Source organism: Mastacembelus armatus, chromosome 24 (genome assembly GCF_900324485.2).
Source record: "Mastacembelus armatus chromosome 24, fMasArm1.2, whole genome shotgun sequence".
Taxonomy (NCBI): Eukaryota; Metazoa; Chordata; class Actinopteri; order Synbranchiformes; family Mastacembelidae; genus Mastacembelus; species Mastacembelus armatus.
In genome coordinates, this window is record NC_046656.1 from 12,526,640 (window position 1) to 12,551,467 (window position 24,828).

The 24,828-nt window shown below is 39.4% G+C and overlaps 1 protein-coding gene across 1 annotated transcript; it reads left to right on the top strand.

Annotated features, from left to right (window-relative positions):
• The first annotated feature begins 1,202 nt into the window (after positions 1-1,202).
• Positions 1,203-20,286, top strand: fndc4a (fibronectin type III domain containing 4a). Its single transcript, XM_026318755.1, has 6 exons — positions 1,203-1,544; positions 7,560-7,675; positions 9,052-9,256; positions 15,220-15,309; positions 16,949-17,082; positions 19,342-20,286. The coding sequence occupies exons 1-6, from the start codon at positions 1,469-1,471 to the stop codon at positions 19,381-19,383; spliced, it is 663 nt and encodes a 220-aa protein (XP_026174540.1). The 5' UTR covers positions 1,203-1,468; the 3' UTR covers positions 19,384-20,286.
• The last annotated feature ends 4,542 nt before the right edge of the window (positions 20,287-24,828 follow it).

Sequence of the window (24,828 nt, forward strand, 5' to 3'; positions counted from 1 at the left end):
AGTGCTTAAATTGACTACTACGAAACTACAACTATGAAAAGACAGTTCCTATGCCTGATGAGTTAATTGGTTTTGGTAATTGGTAGTCATAAAATATTCGAAAGATCTGATTCGGATTGACAATTAAACTGTATAATCACTCACACACACACACACACACACACACACACACACACACACACATCTGGCACAGTGAGGGGGCTGTCAAGAATTAAGACTGAAGTGCTGGTCTGCCTGTGTTGCCAGATAGATTCCCTAGACAAGCAATTTGACGTGCAGCGCTTGTCCCATGAGCCAATGCACTCAGCTTATCCACACGATTCATCTTCCTGATGGCACAGCGTGTCCTAGGGCGCTGCGCAATGTATGACGGGTTAGAGGCACATCGACCTGCTGCTGCTGCTGCTGCTGCCGAGATGGGGCTGTGTCCAAAACACTCTATGCTTGTTATACATTATTTATAAGCATCAGTTTAGCGGCATCGGTGCAATAGTGCCACATCCTGTATTTATATGTTTGTGATTTTGGACGGCTTCCCTCAAAGGGGGGTGCCTCTCATATTTGTCGTCGTTGAGTCCCAGCATCAGTCCCTGTTGCTTCCCCGTCTCGGTGCAGCAACACCGCTCACTCTATTGCGGTAAATAGAGCCTAAGCTGCTGGCATTCCTCCCGAAGCGTCCTGTTAAAGCAGCAGGAGACGGAGTCTACGCTACAGTGTGAGTGGCGGCGGAAGCGCAGGTAGGCGCACCGCCGCTGCCCTCCTCTCTTGGCACGTGGATGATTATTCATGGGTGCCGCGCGTGCATGCACTTGAGCCGAAACCCGAAGGGGTGTTGCAGGGCTGCAGTCGGGGGCTACCGGACCGGAAACCACCGCAGGACGACCAACCCCCGGCCCGAGTGCGTTGAATAAACGTGACTCAGATCTGAACAGTAAAGGGTGAGCTGCGGAGCGCAGTCTGAGAAAGTTAAGGCGCTGTCCATGGTAGCGGGTCGCCTCAGGAGGGAGGGGGGAAGAGACGACCCAGTCTGCCAGCGTCATCTTTTCTTTTTTTTTTTCTTTCTTTACGACCTGTCCATACCTGGGCTCACTAACGATCCACGATACCGAGGATGATGGAGGTGCACGCGCTCAGCTAGCAGATTAGTCAGACGCATCTCAGCCTGCGTGGGAACATGGATGAAGGACTTGAGGATTTAAACCTTAAATGAAGAATCGGTCTGGGCTCGACAAAATGTTTGTGATGGCATCGTTTGTTACGTACTTTTACAGGTTACCTGTTCATTGACTTGACCAGCTTCAGCCTGATTCAGCCAGTGGCCGTTCGTTCATTCATTCATTCATTCATTCATTCAGAGGAATCCCAACACATTATAAAAAAATATGACCTATACAGGCTTTTAGTCGCCCTTCAAGCGTAGATCTGCGTTTTATTTCCAATTAAGAAGAAGAACGATTTCCTGTGAGGAATGGCTCGTCTGCTTGTTTTGGTCAACTCTGTGGTCCTGTTGCTTTTTGGCAGCGACATGTTCTTGGTAGGAGCAAGTAAGTCAAATCAATTACTGAGCACTTACAGCTTGCATGTGCATTCAGTAATGTCATGTAACAGGGACAAGTTATTGTTTGTTAGAGTCTAAAGAGGCTGTTTATGTGTTTTAACCTGTATTTGATGATTCATTCCACTCTTCATTCATACACACAAAACAACATCACTATAGATTTTTTAATGCCTAGATCGATTTACTTAATTATTTTTGTGCCAATATTTAACCTTAAGAAAAACACTGGTCGTTTACTCTACTTATGCATCTAATAAAAAAATGTGGGTTTACAGTAAGAAACCTGGGAATAATTAAAAATAAAGTGAGGATCTGCACTAGAGCCAGTACAGCCATATCCAGCATCGTGTCCCCGGGTGTCTGCTCACTTGGCAGACACTTTCTGTGGCAGAAATCTTCTCTGGAGAAATCTGCCTCTGCATGGCTGTATATCCAGTATCTCTGTGTCTTTATCCACCTGTCTACCTCTATCACCTCCTCCCTCTCCTCTCAAGAAACCTGAGTCCTGCATGTGACAGCGCCTTGAGACAATCAGCTCTGCACTTCACTGTTTCTGTGGGCGTCCGTACTTTTTCCCACCCCGAGACTAATATTTAGAGCTTTTGTCATGTTCCGCACTGACAATGTGAACCACAAGGAGCATCTCTGATCTCACTGGAGTTCTGCGAAAAGATCATTCTAACATAATAAACATGATACTCATAAATGCAATTTCGGCTGGTGCACTGAGCTTCAACCTAAATGAAATGAAATGTTGAATAACCTACATTACTGCCAGCCCTGTGCGTGCTATGAGAGTATGGGATCCACAGTGACACGTCATTCAGAGGAAGGTCTAAATTAATTGTAAGCCAGTTACACAATGAAGCCAAAAAAAAAGAGAGAGGAAAAAAAGAACATTTCAGAGTGTTTCCGTTTTTGATTTTACTTTCTGTGGAATTTAGGTAATTGTGGCCTAAAATTATTCAATAATGGTGAATGCATGAATGCAGCCTGTTTTTCTGTCAGCTCACCTACTGAAATTTGTTCTTTCATCTGTAAGGTATGAGTGTCAAAATGAGTCATGCTTATAGAATAATGTGCAAGCCACAGGTCTTTAAATCTGGATGGCTGAAATTGCATTATAAAAACCTGCAGAAATAACACATGGACCAGATGATAATGTTTCAAATTGAGCATTCAGTTTCCAATGTCTGAATGTTTGTGACTGAAATCCCAGTATTTGCCAGAGTTAACCATGGACCGTCACAGACGGTATAAATCCTCACAAGGTGTTTTTTGTCCTGTTCAAGCTCCAAACTGACAAGAAATACTTGAATGCGAAGAATCCCATTTCCATTTATGCCCTCCAAAAAACAAGCAGGCTTGGAAATGAATCCCACAGACCTAATGAGAGCTTTAGGTAATTTATTGGATTTATTTGGATAGGCCAGGCTCATATTATTCTTTGAATTGGCAATCTGCTGTTCATAAACCTGCTGACACATTCTTGACAAATAAATGTAAGCATGAGGGCCACCGTTTGCTCCTGTTGTCTGAATTTTACCTGCTGTCACATGGCAGACATTTTCACTAATACACAGAACAGGTTTTTTTTTTTCAGTCTGAAATGTTCTATCAGCATTTTAGCATCATACACTAGATCACATTTCTTCATGTCTTACTTCTACAAGTCTTATTGTAACTTCTACATAAACCTGATCCTGCCAGTCACTGCATTCCAGCCTTTTACAGTTTTGAGATGATGAATCAGTGTTAGCTCATGGTTAGGAAAACCTATGGCCAGCGATTATATTACCCTTAGACTGGCACCTGGTCACATCTGGTCCCACAGCCTCTGAAAGACAGGATACCTAAAGAAAGGGACAGTGTAGAAAGCATCACTATTGTAGAGAAGATCTGAAATGGACTTGAAAATCCAAAGGGCTTAACCATGCCTAGCTGGATAAGCCCCTTCATCTCATATCCTACATAGGTCCTCATGCTGGTGCTGCTGCAACAGACAGATACTGTAAGAGTGTAATGAAGTAAGAGATTTAGGTAAAAATCACATAAAAATCACCACCCCTACTCGGCATCAAATGTGAAAGAAAGACAGAATTTCAAAAGGAAACAGCTCTCTGTGGGCACAGGAAAATGATTTTAAAAGGTAATACGGGGGTAGACAGTGTTACAGCTGAGGTAAAACCAGCACGACATTACTTAAGAGTTACACTAGCAAGCGATTTGCAGTACTGCAGCCCACGACCAGTGTGACAACATCCTGCTGTGTTGAGACCATTTATACTTCCCACAACACAGTCAGAAACACATCCAGATGAAAATGTTTGACTGGGCAACAGTCACAGTACTAAGGGACCTGTAAGACGCCAGTGAAAATATTATTTGACCAGGGATGAAGGTAACATAAGTGTTAGAAACAGATGTCATTAGCTTAGGTAACTGAAAGTGGAGTACGATCGATGGTCCAGGGATTCAGAGTCCACAAACCTGTTAAATCCACATTTGGCCTTTTAAATGTGTCTGAAATTAAATGAATTATGCATGTTGTGGAGTTTTACTGTATCACCACTGAACAGTTCAATCAGTCTGAGCTTTTATGTCCGCTTAAAATTAACCTACAACACTTACAGAGTAACAGAGAAAAATGTCACTTTATCATATGCCAAACTAACTGATCATCTAAGCTTTTTAAATGTCATCCTATAATTATATGGTAAATGTTATTATGTTATAAAAACCATCTAAAAGACAGGACAATGCAGAATGGATTCACAATTTGTCTAAAATGTTAACATACAATGTTCTACATATGAGCATTTGAAATGTATTGATATTTTAATTATGTAGATTCAGAGTCTGTTCACACATAGTAATGACATTTAGGAACTGAAACTGAAGGTCTGTCAGTACAGAAGTACAATCTTAGCAACTAATAAACAAACTAAAGTGCATAATTATGCTTTGCCAGCAAATATAGAGGTTAAAACATGTTGTAAAATGCTACGGCTGTACGTCACTATAACAAAGTCAGAGTCTTTTCCACATGGCTTGTCAACCATTCAGAGATGCGCCCACACTATCCCTCTGTGTGCACTCTGGTCAGATGGGGAGCTGTTAATGTGCAGGGCTTTGGCTATACACCATCCTGTCAGTGTGCCCCACATCCTTTCAAGGGCCTTATCATTTGTTTGCACTGACACATGCCTTGGCCGCTGTGACCCATTACCATTTGATTTCACATTTAACATAATGCATTCTGTGGGCTGGGCCTTAATTGGTACACATGGCCAATAACAAATATTAAGGATCCACAAAAAGTTTTATTACTGCAGAAGGGAACATCAATCAAGCCAGACGGAAAAACTGGGGAAAGGATCAGACACAACAATAAAAATATTTGCACTGGAAAATCATCTCATTTCATTTTCTAAACTCACCTTACCTCGACCCTTCAAGTCGGGCAAAATATACTACCACCAGCAACTGAAACATAATATAGGAAGAGGGCGCTTATACATTAGAGGTGATTGATGGCCTGCTTGAGCTGAACGATCCCTTGCTCCATCACCAGTAAATGACCTACAGACAATGTATCACAATTACAGGCTGCTTTTTTGCCCATGCCTGGCTGTCTGTAACCCCCATTACCTAAAGGACAACAAGTTTCAGGAGAAATGGATGTGTCATGTCTTAGACAAATATTATACCCGATTCCGTACAGTGTGCACTGTACTGTAGGACACATGCGGAAATTGCGGCTTGATAGCTTTCGCTTGTTAACAAGCAAAACAAATGAACACCCTTGTTAATTTGGCAACTTTTATGTTTGGGATAATGCAGAAACAAGAACTAAAGAAATACAAGGCTGTTCAGTGTGGACAGAAACATGGTTTTAAAAAATGTGGTATTTCAAAGCAATATGTAGTATCTGAGTTACTATGTCAGCATGTTGTGATGTAACTTGACCGACAGGAGATCCAATTGCAGGATCATTACCATGATCACCAAATGTTCATGACATGAAATTAGCCACTTCACTTAGCCACTGCCAAGTCACAAGGCCACAGGAATCGTTATTGCAAATATATGTATGACTCATTTCCAATGACTATCCAAAGATCTAGGATAATTTATCCTGTATGTGACTTTCTACCCTCAACCTTCTGTAAGTGTATCTCAACAAATCACAGCACCTGCTTCCATAAAGGAGCTTCTCATTATATGCACAAAATGAACCATCCATCACCTCTTAACCTATTGATACCCGGCATTACGAACCACTCTTCTCACTGCTCTCTCTCTGGTGGGAACATTAATTTCCTCTCATCTTCTCAATCACAAACTAAGCATTAGTCTGTCCTCTTGTTCAGCTCATTCACTCCCTTCCACAGACCAATCTCTGAGCATCCCATGAACCTGAGGAACTGAGCATCATCCCTGTATTTGACCTTGCCCCCACATAATGCCACAAGCGCAGAGACAGGGAGACTGATAGCCTAATCTGACCTGCGGGTCCTGAGATCTGCCTGAGTGTCACCTTCAATGCTGAACACACAGGCCGTCATAGATTGTCTCTGAGATAAAACAGACAGAAGTGCCAGAGACAAAATAGGGAATTAGAAAGATGGAGATTGACAAAGGGGGAGACATGGGGAGATAAGATAAAGGTGTGTGAGGAACCTTAGAAATGCCTCCTCATTTCATAATTTCGTCTTTCATCTATCTCTCTCAAGTGCACTGTTTGGATGAAATATTGCCTTTTTAGAACACATGGCTCTGCCTGTCGTCTCAGAACAACTGTGATATGGGTTATTTCATCCATATCCATAAGTTAGCAAAATAGATATACAAGATTGACTGTAAATCCTTTAATTAAAACTCTTTTTGTGCAGAACTCCTACTGAGAGCTGTAAAAACAAACTGTTGTTGCAACTCATTAGGCAAAGCATATCTGCATGTTTATTCTGTGTCCTTTCACGCCATGTGTTTTCTTCCTTGATTCCATTCCCATAAAAAACTACTCTTTTCCATCTTCATAATTTAAACATCTTAGCACAGATTGTTTCCACTCACTTTGCCTTCTCTACATTGCATCAGTTACTTCCTGTGACAACATACAAAGTTCATTAGACCACACGAATGACCTCCTGGATCCCATCTGCCACGCCAATCCCATCTTACCTAGCCATCTGACCTGAGCGATTGCTTGGACACCGTAAAGGCATACGTATTAGATCTGTCACCCTGAGTTTCTCCCGCATTTTGCTTCTTAGCTGTTTTGTCTCCACTTTGCAATCAGTGTTGTCCACCAGCAGCCATAACATGATAGATGGCTGCAAAGTGACAGAATGAAGTAACGTAAACCTGCCCGAAGGTGGTGCGCATGAAATGCACACAGCGGTTATTTTAAAAAGGTCATTCTTTTTCTTATCTTACTCTGTCAGGTTGACAGGCAAGGCTTTTCGTGTGAAAGGGGAATTGTGCATCTGTCATTTTTAATATTTCTGTGGGTTGCTCTAGTGGTATGGCTTTACATAATTGTAATATAATTTATTTAGTGCACAGAAGTGCTGCAATGTGCTGCTATCAGTGTTGTGCTGTTTTGTTTTGCTAATAACTTGTTTTGCTCTGAGACTGCCTTTCTGTCTCTTGTGTCTCTGAAGACAGTAAACTATAACTGTAGCTCTATTGAAAGCTCTATAAAAATAGGGCATGAGGTGCATGCCGTATATTCAAAGGTCCCTCTGTAGTCTTTGCTGCCTGATCACATCACTGTATTTCTCTAATTCTACTCACAAATATGTCCACAAACCATAGCAACTATACTCTGAGAATGGTTATAATCAGCTTTTCAGTGTTGATTCAAACACCTGTAGTGAATTAGTGCCACTGTAATTCTAGAGACGTTCCAGGTGCAGTGTGGGCACAGATGGCACAGATAATTCGATATCTAGCGCATGGATTAACAACCCTTCTGTTTCTGTTTTCTTTCCTTTAGACCGGCCACCAGCTCCTGTCAATGTCTCTGTCATGCACCTGCGGGCCGACTCGGCAACTGTGTCCTGGGAGGTTCCAGAGGGAGATATAATAATTGGCTTCTCTATCTCACAGCAGGTAATTCTGAACTTCTGATGTAAATCAAGGAGACCATGGAAAGGTTACTAGAACAAGTCCAAAATAATAAATGGCACTAGCTGTATTTTTGGCTTTAGCCATTTGCGGTTTGGAACTGAGCCTTCATCATTTCCTGTTGAAATTTTGTTGGCATGTAGAAGTGCACCTAGAATCAGTTTTCTCCCAAATCACATTTCTCGACAGCCTACGAGATTGAACTGTGAGTTTGCCCAGTATGCCGACTAAACAGTAACACGTATGCAGACATGTTTTCATCTTAAATTGCATTCTTAGGAATGCCCTAAAGCTTTGCATGACATTGAGAGGGGTTGACTAAATCTTCCTTTTGAGCCTGGAGTCAGAATAAAACTTGGCATGGTCCATTTGTCAAGAGAAAACAAGGGCAACCTGAATTCACAGAACTATCAGAGGCTGCCAAACTGCATTTTTTAAGGATGAAAAGATTTCAAAAGCTTGAAATGGGAAATCCAATGAGTGCAAGCACTGAATGACAGAATGCCATATGCCGCTGTAATCATGTTCATGCTTTATGCATCTCAAACCATTATGCAGCCCTTTAACTTTGCTATTCACTTAGTGTGACTGATTGGCTGTATACAATGCTCAAACATCTCTCCTTAGGGCTGTTCATCAAGTCATGCAGTTGAATTGCAGCTGGTAATTGCCTTCAGTGTATTTAGCAGTTTAATAATTATATTCATTGTTTGCTGAGAGATTTTTTCAGTCAAGCTGGGCCATAAAAAGCACATAAGAAAACATCTGGCCCAAAGCCACTTCAAGAACAGATGTGGTAAAGACCAGACTAAGAAGAGAGGTCTGCATATAAGATGGTGAAAAAAACCTAAAAACCAAAAAACTAAATGCGCCGTTATCGTTCTGAAGGTCAAAGATGAACTTTGAAAGTCTTTGTCTCCAAGGTACTTGCAGTCGATATTAATCAGAATTTTCACTCCAAAACTTTTCAATTTCCAGTTGAGACTCCATATGGTGACATAAAGTGCCAACTGTTAATATAATAAAGTCCTCAGCATATCACTCTCCACTACCTTCACCATTTTCTGGTTGGTCACCTCTCACACTGCCATGCCCCACATACAGGTACATGATTGTTTTTAGATTTTTTTTTTATGGTGTTCGAAGGTGATACATCATTAATGCAACATTGCCCCGTAAAGATGAAATTCATAAGGCAAAGCAACAGGATATTTTATAGAATGTATGGTTACATTTGCAGTGCTGTTATTTTTATGTGGTCATCTTGAGCTCCTCATTTCACATTGCACTGATTATTAAATCTACTCAGTTGTGCATTTTTTCTGTTTTTTTTTCTCTCTTCCAATCCTCTTCCAATCCAGAGACAGGACGGACACATGCAGCGATTCATACGGGAAGTCAATACCACCAGCCGCTCTTGTGTTCTTTGGGACCTGGATGAGGAAACAGACTACATCATCCAGGTCCAGTCAATTGGCCTATATGGGGAAAGCCAAGCCAGCAAGAAGGTCCATTTCCGCACCCTCAAGAAGTCAGACCGCTTTCCCTCCAACAGCTCCAACCAAGGTAAGCTGCTCTGAGATATAGATATTAATAATTGCCCCGTGGCAAAGTTCAGGTTTCTGTCTGTGTTTAGAAACTATAAACAGTACAAAGCATCTAGAGTGCTAGCAGCTCTGTACTCAGTGGTGCTTTGAGCTACATGCCAAGGTCAGCAAAGTATGTTCACGATAATATTGCTAACATGCTAATGTGAAAACCACAGAAAACATATAGATCTACATTGGATGACATATTCTTTCATTTGGTCAAAATGACACAAACTTTTGTTAAAGATTATGGTAGCTCTCATATTCAAAACAAAACATGATTCCCTGTCTAGAGCTAGTGTTTGGTTTGTCCATTCTGGTCTACCGTAAAAACATAGCTAAGTAACATGGCTGCCTCCGTGAAGAGAGACCTGCTCCCTATGTTGACTTAAAAGGTTAATTCTAGAATTAAGAAAATGTACCAATTGGTATATTCTGGTGATTACACACTAATGACAATATATTTAAAATATCAAAATATACACATTGGGCCTTTAAGTGATATATGCCCAGTCTATCAAAGTTAAAAATGCAGTTGTTTCAAATTAAATTACAATGGCTAGGTTTACGACAGGCTTATGAAAAAAAAGACATATTTCACCAGTGCAGTCAGTGTTGTGGAGTACAATTTTTTTCACAGTACTTGATATCTCCCTGTTACATAACATAATGTTTTGCTTTTAATTCTGCATGGTTTGCCATAGACCTTATTCCTAAGGCACAGACAGCAGCAACCCATTACAAACACTTTCATGCTGTTGCGGTAAAGCCTCTCCTGACCATTGAATGCTTTTAAGTGGCCAGACATTGAAAATGAGATACAGTAAAGGCTTGTGTCGACATAAGTGCAAGTAACCTGAAGCCTCCTCACACAGTGTCTCTCTGGGGGACGGAGCCCCTATGTGCTTCTCGGGTTATTTTCTCCTAGGCACCAATTCATTATTGACAGACTCTTCCAGCATGACTGCTCCTCTGAATTTATGTAACTTTATATCACTTCAGGTGCCTAATCAGGATTCTGACACACACTCTAAAATGCTTCAGATTCAGTGACTGTGTTCGGCTCATGAGCTTGAGGAAAAATGAAGACTGTGACCACTAGAGAATGGGTTCAGTAGCACTCAATTTCTCATAGCACAGGTTAGAAAAGTGTGAGAATTACATCTTCTTTCTATTTTAAGCAGTTTGGAAACTCCTCTGCTAATCAGCTGTCCATTATTTCAGCCATGATTATAGATTGAGCCAAATGCATGGAACAGCAATTTGGATTTGACATTGGTGCCGAAGCAGGCGCAATACTTCATACTATTTTTCTGTTATTTTATGGTCTCGTTGAGGTAGTGCTGACACAAGTGATTCATAAATGTTTCTCCAGAGCTGACTCAGGTTTGGTGCCATTAGTTAAGCTGGCAAGATCGACCAAAGTGAAAGACAAAGAAACTAATTCAAGCACAAGTTCAACACAAAAGCCTGTGCACTGTCCATTAAGCTAATACAGACACTGGCACTGCACTCTATTCCCGCTGCTACATATTCAGGGGACTATGTATGGTGCTGATATTTGAAGTTAAAAGCAAAGGATTTTAGAAAGCCAACTAACCATCAATATCTGAACAAAGCCTTGAGTATGAAAAGAATTATGGCTGATACCTTACTGATTTTTTTTAAGGCTCAAGGCTCTACCTTCCATTAATCAAGATTTGTAGCCAGACCCCTCCATCTCCCCCATGTCATCCAAGTAGGTCAGAAAAACAGCGCATTCAATAGATGAGCTTCGCTTGGTGGAGTTTGCTTTTGTACATGCACTGTAGAAGCAATCAGTGTCAACTTTTCATAAATCTAACACCAGCACTACTGACTCCTCATGCCCCAGTTTGCCAGTCCAACTCACATAAAAGAAAGAATGAAAGAAAGAAATTACTGTGCTCCATGGTTGAGGAATCTACACATAAGAGCTGCGACTAATTATCCCGTAAACTACGGCCTGTTGCATTGTTATTTATTTTTTATCCCAACTTCAGAAAAGATCCTGACTGAATGATGGCAGTGACAAACACAACCTAATTAACACAGGTTACCTGGTGTGATCAGGATTACAAGTAATATTAAAAAAAAGTAACATATAGAATTAAAATCCTGTGAAACTACATCAGAAATCCATAGCTTCTATAACAGATACTACCTGAGGTTACACATACTGTAGCCTAAAAATGTTTAGTATCTAAATTAGTTATCTAGGTCAAATGTTCTAATTTAGGCTGCTTACTTGCTTCTAACTCAACACCAACAATAAGTTCCACCTTTTAAAATGCTGTGAAGAAGTTCATAAGGAATTTAAGAAACAAAGAAACTAACCAGTACCTAATGGTCTGTATACCATGACAATGGTCTGAATCATACAGATTGCTTTATGGCAGTATTAGGCACACTGGAGTATTTACCACCCAACATTCAACCATTACCATTATATTTCTAATCAAGGCTGGATAACTATTTTTCTCCAAGTTACACTTTTTCCAAAAGATCCAACCAGTTGAAGTCTGCTGATGCAGGTACATCCTTTCATAAATACAGCAAACTTATTTGTGGCCCCTACAAAAATGCAATTTGGAGTTGTCTCCTGGGTTGAATACTACAATTAAAACCTTAAACTTGTCTATTATCTCAGTCTAAGTCCTTGAGTTATTGGTTCAATCTTTAATAAAATGACACTAGGCAACAGTACAGTTACTTTTCCTCACATCTACCTAATTCAGCTGTTTCAATTGCAGGGCTCTAAAGTGACACATCTTCAATGAGCATTTACCCACTTCTTCAGAACAGAATTAGGTTGACTAATTGTGATGCTGCAGTGATGATGGCCTATAATTATATCATTACACAGTTTTCCTGGTACAGGCTTGAATTTAGTCAATATTACAATATAAATGATCCCATTAAAGACCCACAGGGACATGTGATTACCAGGAGGGAGGAAAAAACTTTAAATTAAAAAAGAGCAAACACTTTAGTTGGCTCTAAGGTCATCGACATGAGGATCTGCACATTTCTCTGACGCACTACTCTGAGACACTTGTTTTAGCCACATCATTAGCTACCACAAACTCTGGAAATACATTTTTTGCTGTTTTGTGTTTGATACTTACATTTAAAATAAAAAAGGTAGCTTTTGTCTGCTTGGAAGGATGTTTACAATGCTATCTCTAAAAATAACAACATATGTATTCTTCATAAACCTCATTGCAGTTTAATTTAATATGACTTTTTTTTTCCTCTGCTTGTTGCTGCTGGCATCTGTTCTTCAAAAAGCCCCTTTAATCTAGCTAGCTCAAGCCATACCTGAGATCCTTTGTCACAGCCAAGTGCCTCCTATTGAAACTAAACTGATTTGCAGTATACACCAGACATTTCCAAGACCTAGAGCTATGATATCAATGAATCAATAATGCTTTTGTTGTGTCCTCAATGCAATGCTGTTTGATAATATGATTACATATTAGTGTGCATGGCTCTGAATGTATATTTGGCCAGACCAGATTTTAAATCCATCTATATTTCATATGTAGCATTTCCTGGCAAGAATTTGAATTTAAATGAGCTACTCTGGATTTTTTTTATGGATCAATATGTCTTTGCAGTCTATTTCAATTTTATTAGCTCCACATAGAGCTTTTAATCAGGGTATATATTTATGTGCATTGCCTGCCCTTCAGGAGTGAAGTGTAATGTGCTGTGGCTCTGGCTTTCAGATTTAAAAACTTGCACAAGACAGAACAACATTCAGGTTTTGCTGTGTTTTTACCTAATTTGTTGGCGTTTAAGCAATTTGAGTTCTAATTTTGTTGAGTTCAATTTCCATCCTGGTGAAATACAAGAGACCTACTGTGAAATATACAGTATCTACGGTAAATTAACATGTTGTGTTGCATCAGCACTGACACCATAGTCAATACAAAAATCTCCTAATACGTCATACAAATAATTCCCTCGGGAAAAAAAAAGACATGAAACCATTAGAAATACGACCTGCTTCCACTGAGCTGTCAAACTGCTTCACATGAGAGCAAAAGAATACTTTGAAAGGATGGGTGCTATGAGCAGTCAGATTTAATAAGGTAGGTGGTCTCCTCTGACACAATGACTGTGTGACTTCAAAGAGATGCCAAGTGTCTGCCTGAGTCAGAAGGTACAGTACACCTACAGTAGGCTCCCATTAACAGCACTGAAACACAGGAATGCTACATTTTCTTATGAATTTAACTACACAGCTCTTTTACCATATTTATTTCATAAAAACCATTTCGTCAGCTGTACCACAAACTAAACTCCACTCATCAATAGGCCTACTATCTGTCTTGTATTATACTAGTTAGTGTGATGCAGGAATAAATCAAATGATACATTTTTGTGATGCCAGTACAGTACAACACCCCAGCTGTGTTGTTACACTGGTTTCCTGACACTGTTCACAGTCATTAACAACACCATGGGATTTGGTGTGAGCAAAAAAAGAGGTCAGCTAATTATCTCAACACAAAGTCTATGGTGCACCACAATCCACTCATTCTCCTCTAGCGCTGAATCACATAGCATGTCTGAGTGTAATGCAACATGAAATATGTATGAAACGGCAGCAGGACATGTTATTCAGGTCATCTGGAAATTCTGTTCATTCTCTCTGTTGTATAAATCCACTGCATCAAGTATGCACACACAGCCTACATAGTGCATATCTACACACTACAAATTCTGCTTGTACCAAGGCACTTCTTCAAGCTAACTGTGATCATTAAATCAACGAGGAAACAAAAAGTTTTGCAGGACAGTAAGGTCTTGAGGATAAAATTAATTACTGAAATAGGCTTTGATGAGCTGCCATCACAGATCCAACCGTTTTACAGAAATATATCAGAACGTCATTTCAGTCTCAGGGATGGAAAATGAAAGTAGTTCTTCACTTGCTAGGAAGACCAAAGTTAATATATAATAGTCAGTGAATAGTTTATTATTGAGTGGGTTGGATTCAAGAGGATGGAGCAGACGTGGGACTAATAAGCTGAAGAACAACTTTCAGAAGCAGCAGCCATACTTGCAGTAGCGCTGAGCTGAGATCTGACTGTGACCTGGCATTTAAGTGTAATATGCAGGGTCATTTTAACTCTGTATAGCTCTGTGTACCTTTGGGATTATTTATTCACATCTCATATTTTAACTATACTGTAAATTGTATTCTCTTATTTCTCTTATCTTCTATTATATCTTACTATTTAAATGTGTCTTGCTGTGTGATTTGTGGTATTTCTAACTTCTAGTTTCTTCTCTCTCCACTCACATGCCCATACACACCATTACCAAAACAAAGCGGTACAACTGACCCCACTCCATTATTGCGATCACATTAGGAGAGCTGACAGTCTTGTATTTGGGTTCAGTTTCTTGACAAATTGATTCACTAAAACAGGCAATTGGGAAGAGTGCTGCTCTGGAAGCGTTCCATTCACGTGGGTTAAGAGATAGTTTGGAAAGTGGAAATAGGCCTATAGTTAATCCACTTAAAGCAGGATTAATGGGACAAGATTGATATGTGGTAATGCCCACGTATCTACAGTTTATGTTAAATGGCATAACAGTCATGAGAGATAAATGGAGTGTCCATTTTTGCCAGATTTTAGGATGAGTTTACCTAATGAGAGAATTCAATAATATTGCTCTACAACCAACAGCATCTTTGTAAAGATGACTTCTTGTTGTTTGACAGGCACGTGACTGTTATTTCAACTTTATAATAATGTTTGAGCCAAATGTTTCTGAATTTTCATGTTCAATATACCATATATTTCCCCCATTCTATATAAATAAAGGGGTAGGGACAAAGCATTTGGTGCTTTGTATTCAGGAGTCTGTATATCCTGCAACTGTCCTATCTGTCCTGTCTCCTAGATGACCCCACTGTGCAGGGCCTGGACAAGTCCCGACATCTGCAAACAGGAGAGATGATCATAATTGTTGTGGTCTTGGTGATGTGGGCAGGTAGGTTTTCAAACTGGTTAATACATTTCAATAGCTTTTGAGATCTCATGGCTATTCAACTGTAGTTAAGTCAAAATGTTTCTTGTAGACATGAACAATAAATCACATTATCATTATGGGTAGGTCACATGACAAACTATCTATTAAAACAATAGGTGTCCAGAATTATAGACTTCTTAGTACTAAGTAGGGCCAAGATTTAGGGGACAAAGTTTCAAACTTTTTTTTTTTATATTTGGACACTGGTAGATCTTTTTTGTAAACACGTCATCAATACTCTAACTAAAGCACATAAATAGTGTCTGATCTGTAATACTGTCTTTATTCTCAATAGTCTATATAACAACCTTAGCCCAGTAAGAGACACTTTTGAGCCTTAAAAAGTTATTTATGTGTTTAATGTCCTGGAAGATAATTTGACTTGTTAACTGGAACATCAACATAACACTTATTGTCAACCTCACTGATGAAGATTAATAGTGAACACATGACAGATGTTTCACACTGTAGATTGTTATAGTTACATCCAGACACTGACACACTAATCAATAAGCCGCTATCAACAGTGTGCAACATAAGACCAAGAGAAGTGGAAGCTAATGTCCAAAAACCTGAGTAACATACACGCAGAAGTAACTCGGACTACTCTGAACATCCCATCCCTCCAAGGCTTTTTCACAACACTGATGTCAAACCAACATCACGCTTTTCTGAGCATTCTGAGCAACTAAGCTCTCCATCTGAGTATGAGCGTCTACCCCTTTGAGGAAACTGTGCTGATTAATGAAGTATTAAGGTACAATGAGAAGTGGCATATCTGACAAGCTGCCAGGAGCAGGGTTTCCCACCCCTGAGCATCAGTGGTAAGTTAAACAATACTAATGAGAGAAACCAAAGTAACTTGCAGTATTTGAAGAGTGGGAGGAAAGGGATAAAAATACCACATGGGGCATATTCATAATGGACTGCTCAATTGCAGCCAGCCCAGTCCGCCTGAAGGTGGATTGACCTCTTTCCCTCATTTTGTGAGGCATCAAAACTTCATAATTGTTACATTTTATTTTTGTCCCTCTCTTATTTTGCAATGCTTCGCTGACCTGAAGAAACCAAAATGAATTAAAAAGTAATTAAGTACTGTATTTTCTTTAAAATGATGCAGAAAAAACAATTTGTTAATGAAATGAATTATGCTAAGCTTAGAGCATCTCTCACAGCTTCCCTCATTCTTATTACCAGAACTGTATATCAGTTTCTGAATATTTAACAATAGCGGTCTCAGAAACTCATAACGTCAGTGAAGCAAGGAAGTTCACTGTGAGCATATACTACAGCAGAACTGCATCTGGCACATTGCAGAATGCAACAAAGTAAACTCCACAGAGAATTACTGTCTGGGAAGCTTTCAGATAAAGACTCTACCATCACACTTCTATGGGAGCAGAATCACATTATCCACATGGCCTTTCAACGTGCTCAGCTAGAGGAAGTGGTGACATGTCTGTGAGTGACAGTTGCCGCCTCATGACTGAATTCCTATTCTCCTTTGTGTGTCTCTGCGTGTGTCTGTGTCTGTGTGTGTGTGTGTGTGTGTGTGTGTGTGTGTGTGTTGCACGTGTGTCCCTCTCTCACCTCCTGGCAGCTGTTATTGCCCTGTTCTGCCGGCAGTATGACATCATCAAGGACAATGACTCCAGCAACAATAAGGAGAAGGCCAAGCCGTCGTCAGAGAGGAGCACACCAGAGCACCACAGTGGAGGACTGTTGAGGAGCAAGGTGAGTGTGACATCTGAATACAGGCACAGGCAATATCTGTCTGCATTATTTTCTTGCTAAGTATTGAAAACATGCACACCAGTCACACTCATGCATCCTTGACCTTTGCTTTACCTACTATGATATGTTCAAATGCCTGATATATAACGTTTTCCTTTTTTTTTCCTGTGTTGTGCTGTTTTTAATATGCTGTGTAGCATAAACAATTTCCTCTGGTGAATAATCATGTAATTTAATCTATGCGCTCAGCCAGCTCATGCTGCAGGTGTTCACCTCTCTGGCCCTTCACAACTGCAAACTTGGTTATGCTGGATATTAACAAGATTACTGTGGTTTTGTAGAGGCACATCTGACTTTGTTGCACAGACGCTAAAATGAAAACTTGAAATGATGATAAACTTCATCAATCCCTCAAGAAAAATGCATGATTTTTTGAAACATGGCTTCAATATGGGCAGCATGGTGGCTGAGTGGTTAGCACTGTTGCCTCACAGCAAGAAGGTCGTGGGTTCGCATCCCGGCCTTTCTGTGTGGAGTTTGCATGTTCTCCCTGTGCTTGTGTGGGTTTTCTCCAGGTACTCTGGTTTCCTCCCACAGTCCAAAAAACATGCATGTTAGGTTGATTGGTGACTCTAAAATTGCCCGTAGGAGTGAGTGTGAGTGTGTGAGGTTGTCTGTCTTTGTGTCTATATGTGGCCCTGCGACAGACTGGTGACCTGTCCAGGGTGTACCCCTGCCTTCCACCCGAGAGAGAGCTGGGATAGGCTCCAGCAGATCCCCGTGACCCTGAACCAGGAAAAGCGGGTATAGAAGATGGATGGATGGATGGATGGCTTCAATATGCCATATTTAATTATGGAGTTATTATAAAGTGATGCAAGATCAATAAGTAGATGGTTTAGTAGCATGTAATGGTGTATGTAGCATGGCCAGTATCACTAGGATGATATATATACGTTTGCTGACTTAGGATAAACCTAACAGACTCTTCTCTCCCCTGCTTTACTCTTCTACAGACTCTCTTATAAAATGGCTTAAACAGCAAGAAGCCGTTGCCGTGATTAAAATAACAACATAAATTGACATGATCTGATTAGGAAGTAAGATAAATAAAATAAAATTTAAAAACCCAGGGAAAGCCTCCGTCTGTTTAATTAGAAACAAGCAAGTGAAACTAATCTTAAATCAAACCAAGCACAAGTGGTTTCTGTTATCACTGGTAAAAAACAAACAAATAAAAAAATAAAATGATGTTCCTTTTCTTTTAAATGTTTTTCTTTCCAGGAGATTTAACATCAAACTATTCGAGATGTAAATGCTTAACATTTTCTGGTACACAACAATTACACCCAATACTTGTGCTGAAGCGTTACCTTACACATTAAGATAATATTACACAGGGGGAAACAACACATCTTGCACCTAATGGAAGTGATATCTTTTCTGGAGATGTAATCACAGTAATCTCCAATGATCCGTTCCTCTCCAACAGTGCACATTAAAGCAGCATGTTTGTTAGAGAAAATACAGAGGAATGTGGCTGCTGTCTGGTCTATTGCTGTATCTGTTTGATTAAACTCCTGCAATGAAAATATAGAAACAGGTTTCTGGGGGAGCTTTGAGCACGTGAGACATACCTTTAAGAAGTAATAGATAGCAGTGGACAGATACATGCAGTCTCAGCTCAGTAATGAGGCTACGATCAATCGATTATCGTGGACATCTGCATTGTGATTGTTGGCCCCTGGCTCTGATTTAACATAGCAACATAATGAGTTCTCTTGTTTAAATTAGCTAAGGGCGAGTCATTGTAGGATTTCTCATTGTGCTCTCTTATCTCACCTTCCAGTCCTCATTAGGTAATCGGGTGTTGATGTACGGTGTCTGTCAGAGGAGTGGTAATAAGGGCTTCAGAAACCTTCCCTGGTACTGGCCAATATTGGCAAGATCTTCAGTTCAGTAGTGTGTTCTCAGGTTCAGTTTTGAGCCATCAAAAGTCTTAAAGGTATTTATTATTGGCAAAATGAGCACACAGTCTCCAATGCCTAGAAATAGAGTGGGTGTATACTGAAATTTTGCAGCAGCACTTGCAGTGGAATCCAATAACTTCGAGTATCTACAGTAAATACTGCAACCTGGCTCCCATCAGTCTCTTCAGTCAAATACAGGGTATTTGTCTTTTATCATAAATGTGTTTAGCACGAAAGTTTTAAAAAGTAAAACATAAATGGTGTTTGTTTTGTTTTCTTTCTTTTGCAGTTTCATCCTTCTGTGCCATCTATCAACATCATTGAAGTTTGAAAAGAAAGAAGCCAGGGTTAAATTCCTCTCTCGTCTATCTTCGATGCATTTCCAGCCTTTTTCCCTGGTGAGGAAAACATGTTCTTCTGGGTCATGATCAGTGAATACGATCGGCAGAGGCTGTTACAAAACACAATTGAGACACATGCATGCACAAGGTAATTGTAGGAAAACACAACACTACACCACACTACAGATACACACTGAAAATCACCCAGCAACCCCATACAAAGCTACACAACCCTACAAACACACACATCATCCAGTAGTTAAAAATAACTCACTCCTGCAGGTTGATACTACATAAATGAATGTTAACCCATGGTGAAGTTAACATCGATGTCTTTGCCAGGTGCTTGGTATGTTATTGCAATACAAAACACACAATACAACTTATCATCTCTGGGAGGCCCTGTCTTGGTGACTTTAAATACGCAGTGTATTTTTGATATCGGCATGTGCAATTACATACCACATTCACCTGTTACAGACAACTCAGCGCAATAGAAATCAACATTTTCCATCGCCAAACTGTGTTAATATACTGCCTGATCACTAATGTATAGTACTGTGTGGCTGTTGTGTGCAGATTGCTAATAAGGAGAGCAATCAAATATGTGCACCAGAAAATTGTCTGAATTATTCCAACTAAAATGCCATTTTTAGGAACACATTGTATTTTTTCACATTTCATACATAGGAAACATACTTGTACATATTTCATTCATTTACTCAATGAAGCTGCATGCAGGTCATTTGCCTGTAGATTAGCATTTGATGTGTATTCTAAGTTAGATGCCAAAAACCGAGAAATAAACAACTGAGGAACTGTGAAGCTGTTAATGTTTTCTTCGATTTTACCTTTTAGAACAGGACACGATATTTTATCATCCAGTGTTTCATTTTAGATCTTGTACATTTCCTGACAATTGTATAACCTGAAGTGTAAAATAAAGTTACTTTTGAATGTCCAGTTAGTTGCAGGTAATGTAATTGAGTTTACCCTCACTGAAATGCATAAATCACTTCCACTGTGCGCAAAATGCGCTTTCACACTCAATGTGCTCATCGGGTATCACGATGTTGCATTACTGTAAAGGCTGGCCGAGAATTACAGCGAAAAACTGCATCCCAAGCACAAATTGACTGCCAAAAAATTATTTAATGCAAGTAGTAATTTCTAAGTGCTGCAATTTGGTAATGACAGTTAGTTAAAATGATTGTAAACTTCCGTTGTTTTGAAGTAGTGACACATTGAATGATCGGTTGTATTTTGGTCACCTTATGCTTTTTCTGCTAGCATTTTATCTCTTGGAACATATTTTGTGCACGTGACATCTGATGCTGCAAGAACACATTTAAAAATCTTGGCACCTTGGAAACCCAAGGGATGTCATTAATCTTTATTCTTGACCTCATTTTTCACAAGTAAATTAATATTAGCAATAAAACCACCACATATTTTTACAACTTCTGCCCTTTCTGGTGCATTGGTGCAGCTCATCCAGAATGCTGCAGTAATTAGACCTCAGCTTGGAAGAAAGAAGCAGAATATGTCAAATATAAAGTCAATCATGACTGATATCACAGGGATTATGAAGTGATGTCAAGAGTATTTTGAGGAGGTAACATCTCAGTCAAGCTCTTTCAAAAGTTCCTGTCTTGATGCTGTTGTGACTTAACCAGGAGGAAGAGCAGTGAAAAACCAAAAGAGCAGGACAGATATTGGTCACATTCAATTGCATTTTCCTCTGATACACTGATTATAAACATGTTTACATGGAGCTACTGTATGTGCATGTATTTGCTCAATAATGCTAAAAGATAGCTAAAAATTAAAAATTGCAGTTACTTCAGCAACAATTAGTACATTTATCCAGACTATGCCAGAAATTTTGAGACAACACCGTCTGCTGCACTACTTTACAGAACAAATTCAATAAGCTGTTCCACCTGGCCTTTAAACTCTAATGTTCCTAATCAAAAATGTAATTAAACAGAAGAATCTAAGAATACAGCTCCTCTTAAAATAGAAAGTGATTACAGCGTTCTAGGGATTAATAGGTAATATTGTCTCAGTGCAGCAGTGCAGGCAACTTCCATTAGTCGTTCAAGTGATTTATGGGCCAAGATAAGCTTTGGTTAGATTTTAGATGTGATTCTATGCTGTATCTGTAAACAAAGAGATCTATAGTTATATGGACAAGAAGACATTATAACAAAATGCACAAATGGATATCTTTTGAAACTGAATGAGCAGCCTTACTGGTTATGTTGAATAAGGTCTGTTCTGTGTGCTGTCAATATGTTTTTCAGTTTTCTGCTATACATGCTGTTTAAACGTCAGCATATCTGACTACAACAAGCCACTCTCAACAGATTCTCATTATTAAACGTTACAACTATTACCAACACAATATTAAACCACAAGGACACTGTGGAACACCTTATCAGTAGCTAATTAGCCAGTTCAAAATTGTGTTAAATAGGCTCGTGAATAGGAAACAAGATGTTCATTCACAAATCACTGAATACCATGGGCAAATTGGAAACTCGTAATGAAAAACCATCCATCCATTCTCTAGACTGATTAGTCCTATTCAGGTTTGCGAGGGGGCTGGATCCAATCCCAGCTGACATTGGTACACCCTGGACAGATCACCAGCCTGTAGCAGGGCTGACAGGGACAGACACTACCACTCATATTCAGACCTACAGGCAACCCCAACCTACATGTCTTTGGACTGCATGTCTAGGTCCACAGGAGCTTTGGGTCATTGCTTAAGATACCACACACTAATGGTGCTGCTTTCATCTGTTGCCTTTAACGGAGAAAAAAAAAAAGTACAGTTATTGGTCTTATTAACATTATTATAGTGCAACAAACTAAAATTCAACATTCTGCCCCACAACAGGGTTGAGCAGGCTGTAAGCTCAGATCAGTAAAGAAAACAGAAAGCAGCTGAAGTGCAGAGAAGTAAACATGCTCTTGTCATTGACTTAGCATCTTCAGGTGGTCTTGTGTACTGAATAAAACAAAGCCCACAGAAACAGCAGCTGCTGTTTCTTAAGTAACTCGAGGTTAAACTTCTTAGTGCGGTTTTTCCCACAGTTCTACGTTGCTGGTCACTGCAGACAGGCCAACGATTTCGGATACAAGCTTCCTGGATAGTCCAGCCCTATGAGGTAAGGAACAGCAGCTCTAACTCAGCACTGGATTACAAACAGATTAAAGCGACTCTGTTGGTAAATGTAAAACTGAACATTTACTCATAAACATCGACCCAGTGGAAGTCTACTTACTAAAGCACCTGAATCACTGATGTGCGAACCCTGAGAGTGATCTTCACAGGTACTTTTTAAATGCAGTCTGTTTTCAAAAACCTGGCATGATGCATCATCTACGCTTTTAGAAATTAAACTCGCATTTGCATACCTCTATAAACAGTCATCAGACTAAACACACACACGGAGAGCACTGCAATCTCACAGAAACAAACACCATTAGATGCCAAATCCCATTTTGGGATGTTTTCTTGAATAAATGTGCTTGAAAATACATTCAAGAGGCTGAAGGAAGTCGAACTGCCAGTGCAAATATTTTATGCTAGTATAAAAAAAAAAAAAGAAAAAGAAAAAGAAAAAGCTTGATATCACTTCCTCATACACTGTACAAATATGTAAAGTCTTACATCTGAAGATATATTTTCTTTATTTGTGACAAAGAAAACTGACAAGACAAGGTTGACTGCACAGGGTATCCATTATTGAAGGTTTCAATCAGGCATGAGCAGTGGGCTGAATAAATACACATATTGATGTGATTGTGGTAGTTGGGCAGCCAAACAAGAGAATGTCCTTGCTTTTGACTGACCACAGAAAGCTAGGAAAATATTTGAGAGTATGGATTAAATGTCATGTCTGAACTGAAATGTTCTGGACAGTTCAGGAGAAAGAGAATGATTTCTGGAAAAAAAAAAAAAAAAAAAAAAAAAAAAAACCTCATACATTTAAACTTTTCAGGCCCGTGTGCCTGCACAGTGAGCTGTGGTTTTTGCAAACGATTTGCTGAAAGTCAGAATTGATCAAATTACAGAGTAATGTTGGAATCAAATTGATTTGCTACGAGAAGGCGCATTGCAATCATTTTGTTTGTCACTACTGAAGGCCAAACTGTAATTTGTAATTTATGGATGAAGCTTTTAGTTAAACACAGGTTTCTGCTACTCACAACTAAAAATGACAGCTCAGTGCAGTGAAATATTTGTACAAAGTCTTTTATTAAGCATAAATACATAACAAACCATAACAGTTTCCAAATTCTGTACAAATGTTTTACACAGTTCAGGACAACTGCTTGTGGTTTATTCACAAATTGCTATCATAATATCACAACACGTTTGGAAACCCACTAATTGCATAGATAGAAAATAAGCACCTTCTTTGAAAAGTAAACTGATACTGTAAACGTCTGATTAATGTGGGTAATAATAGCTTATATGAAAATCCTCTGCTTTTCCAGTGTAAGATCTTTCTCATGTTTACAAGATTCTAATGTTTTCTGAAAGGCTGATTTGAATTCAACACACTTCAGACTCAAGCTGGCATGGTGTACCCCCAAGTGCAGGTCTGTACTCCCTCTCAAATAGAAAATTCTCAACTGCATCCATTCAAGATTTGCTTGGATTGTGCCCACATTAATATGGGCAAAATATTTGCATAACTGACATAAAATAATTTACACAAGGCTTTTGTTCACTTCTCACTAATAATCCAAAATTCTAGCTGCAAAATCAAATTATTATATTGCACTGCTTTTTTGTTTTAAAATTAATTACAAGGAGCAAAAACTATTTCAGTTAAAGATCATTTTGTTCCATTGTCCAATTTCTTTTCACATGCCTTTAATAACAATGCAGGCTGTGGTGCAGGTGTGCATAAACAAACCCAGTGTTTCTTTGTATTAGTACATTTGTACTCAAGTGTTTGTTAGTTGTAATGACTGAAATCCAATACTGAGTGTGAGTGCTCCTCGACAACAGCCCATTTCCAACTATCATTCAGCAGCACTAAATCAGTGGCTACTCACAAATCAATCACTCAGTCACTTATGGAGGTGAAAAGCTGAGATAATGCTGCAAAAATAATTTCTACTCATTAGGAAAGATGTTCGAGAGGAAGCTAACATGACAACACTGCACGCTGACGGTGCACTCTGTTGACCTTGAACGTCACAGTCGATGCTGAAATGCCAACATGGCTGAATATATAATCCACAGACATGCCGGTAGCTATTTATGACATCCAAATAACATATAGAGCATTCTTTCCAAAATGCAGTGGAGATGGTATTTCAGCCAGTCAGAAACAAAACAGTGCAATTAAGCGTCATGGTGTAAACCTGATAAGCCATTCCAATTATTCTGCAGCGGGTGTCATGACAAT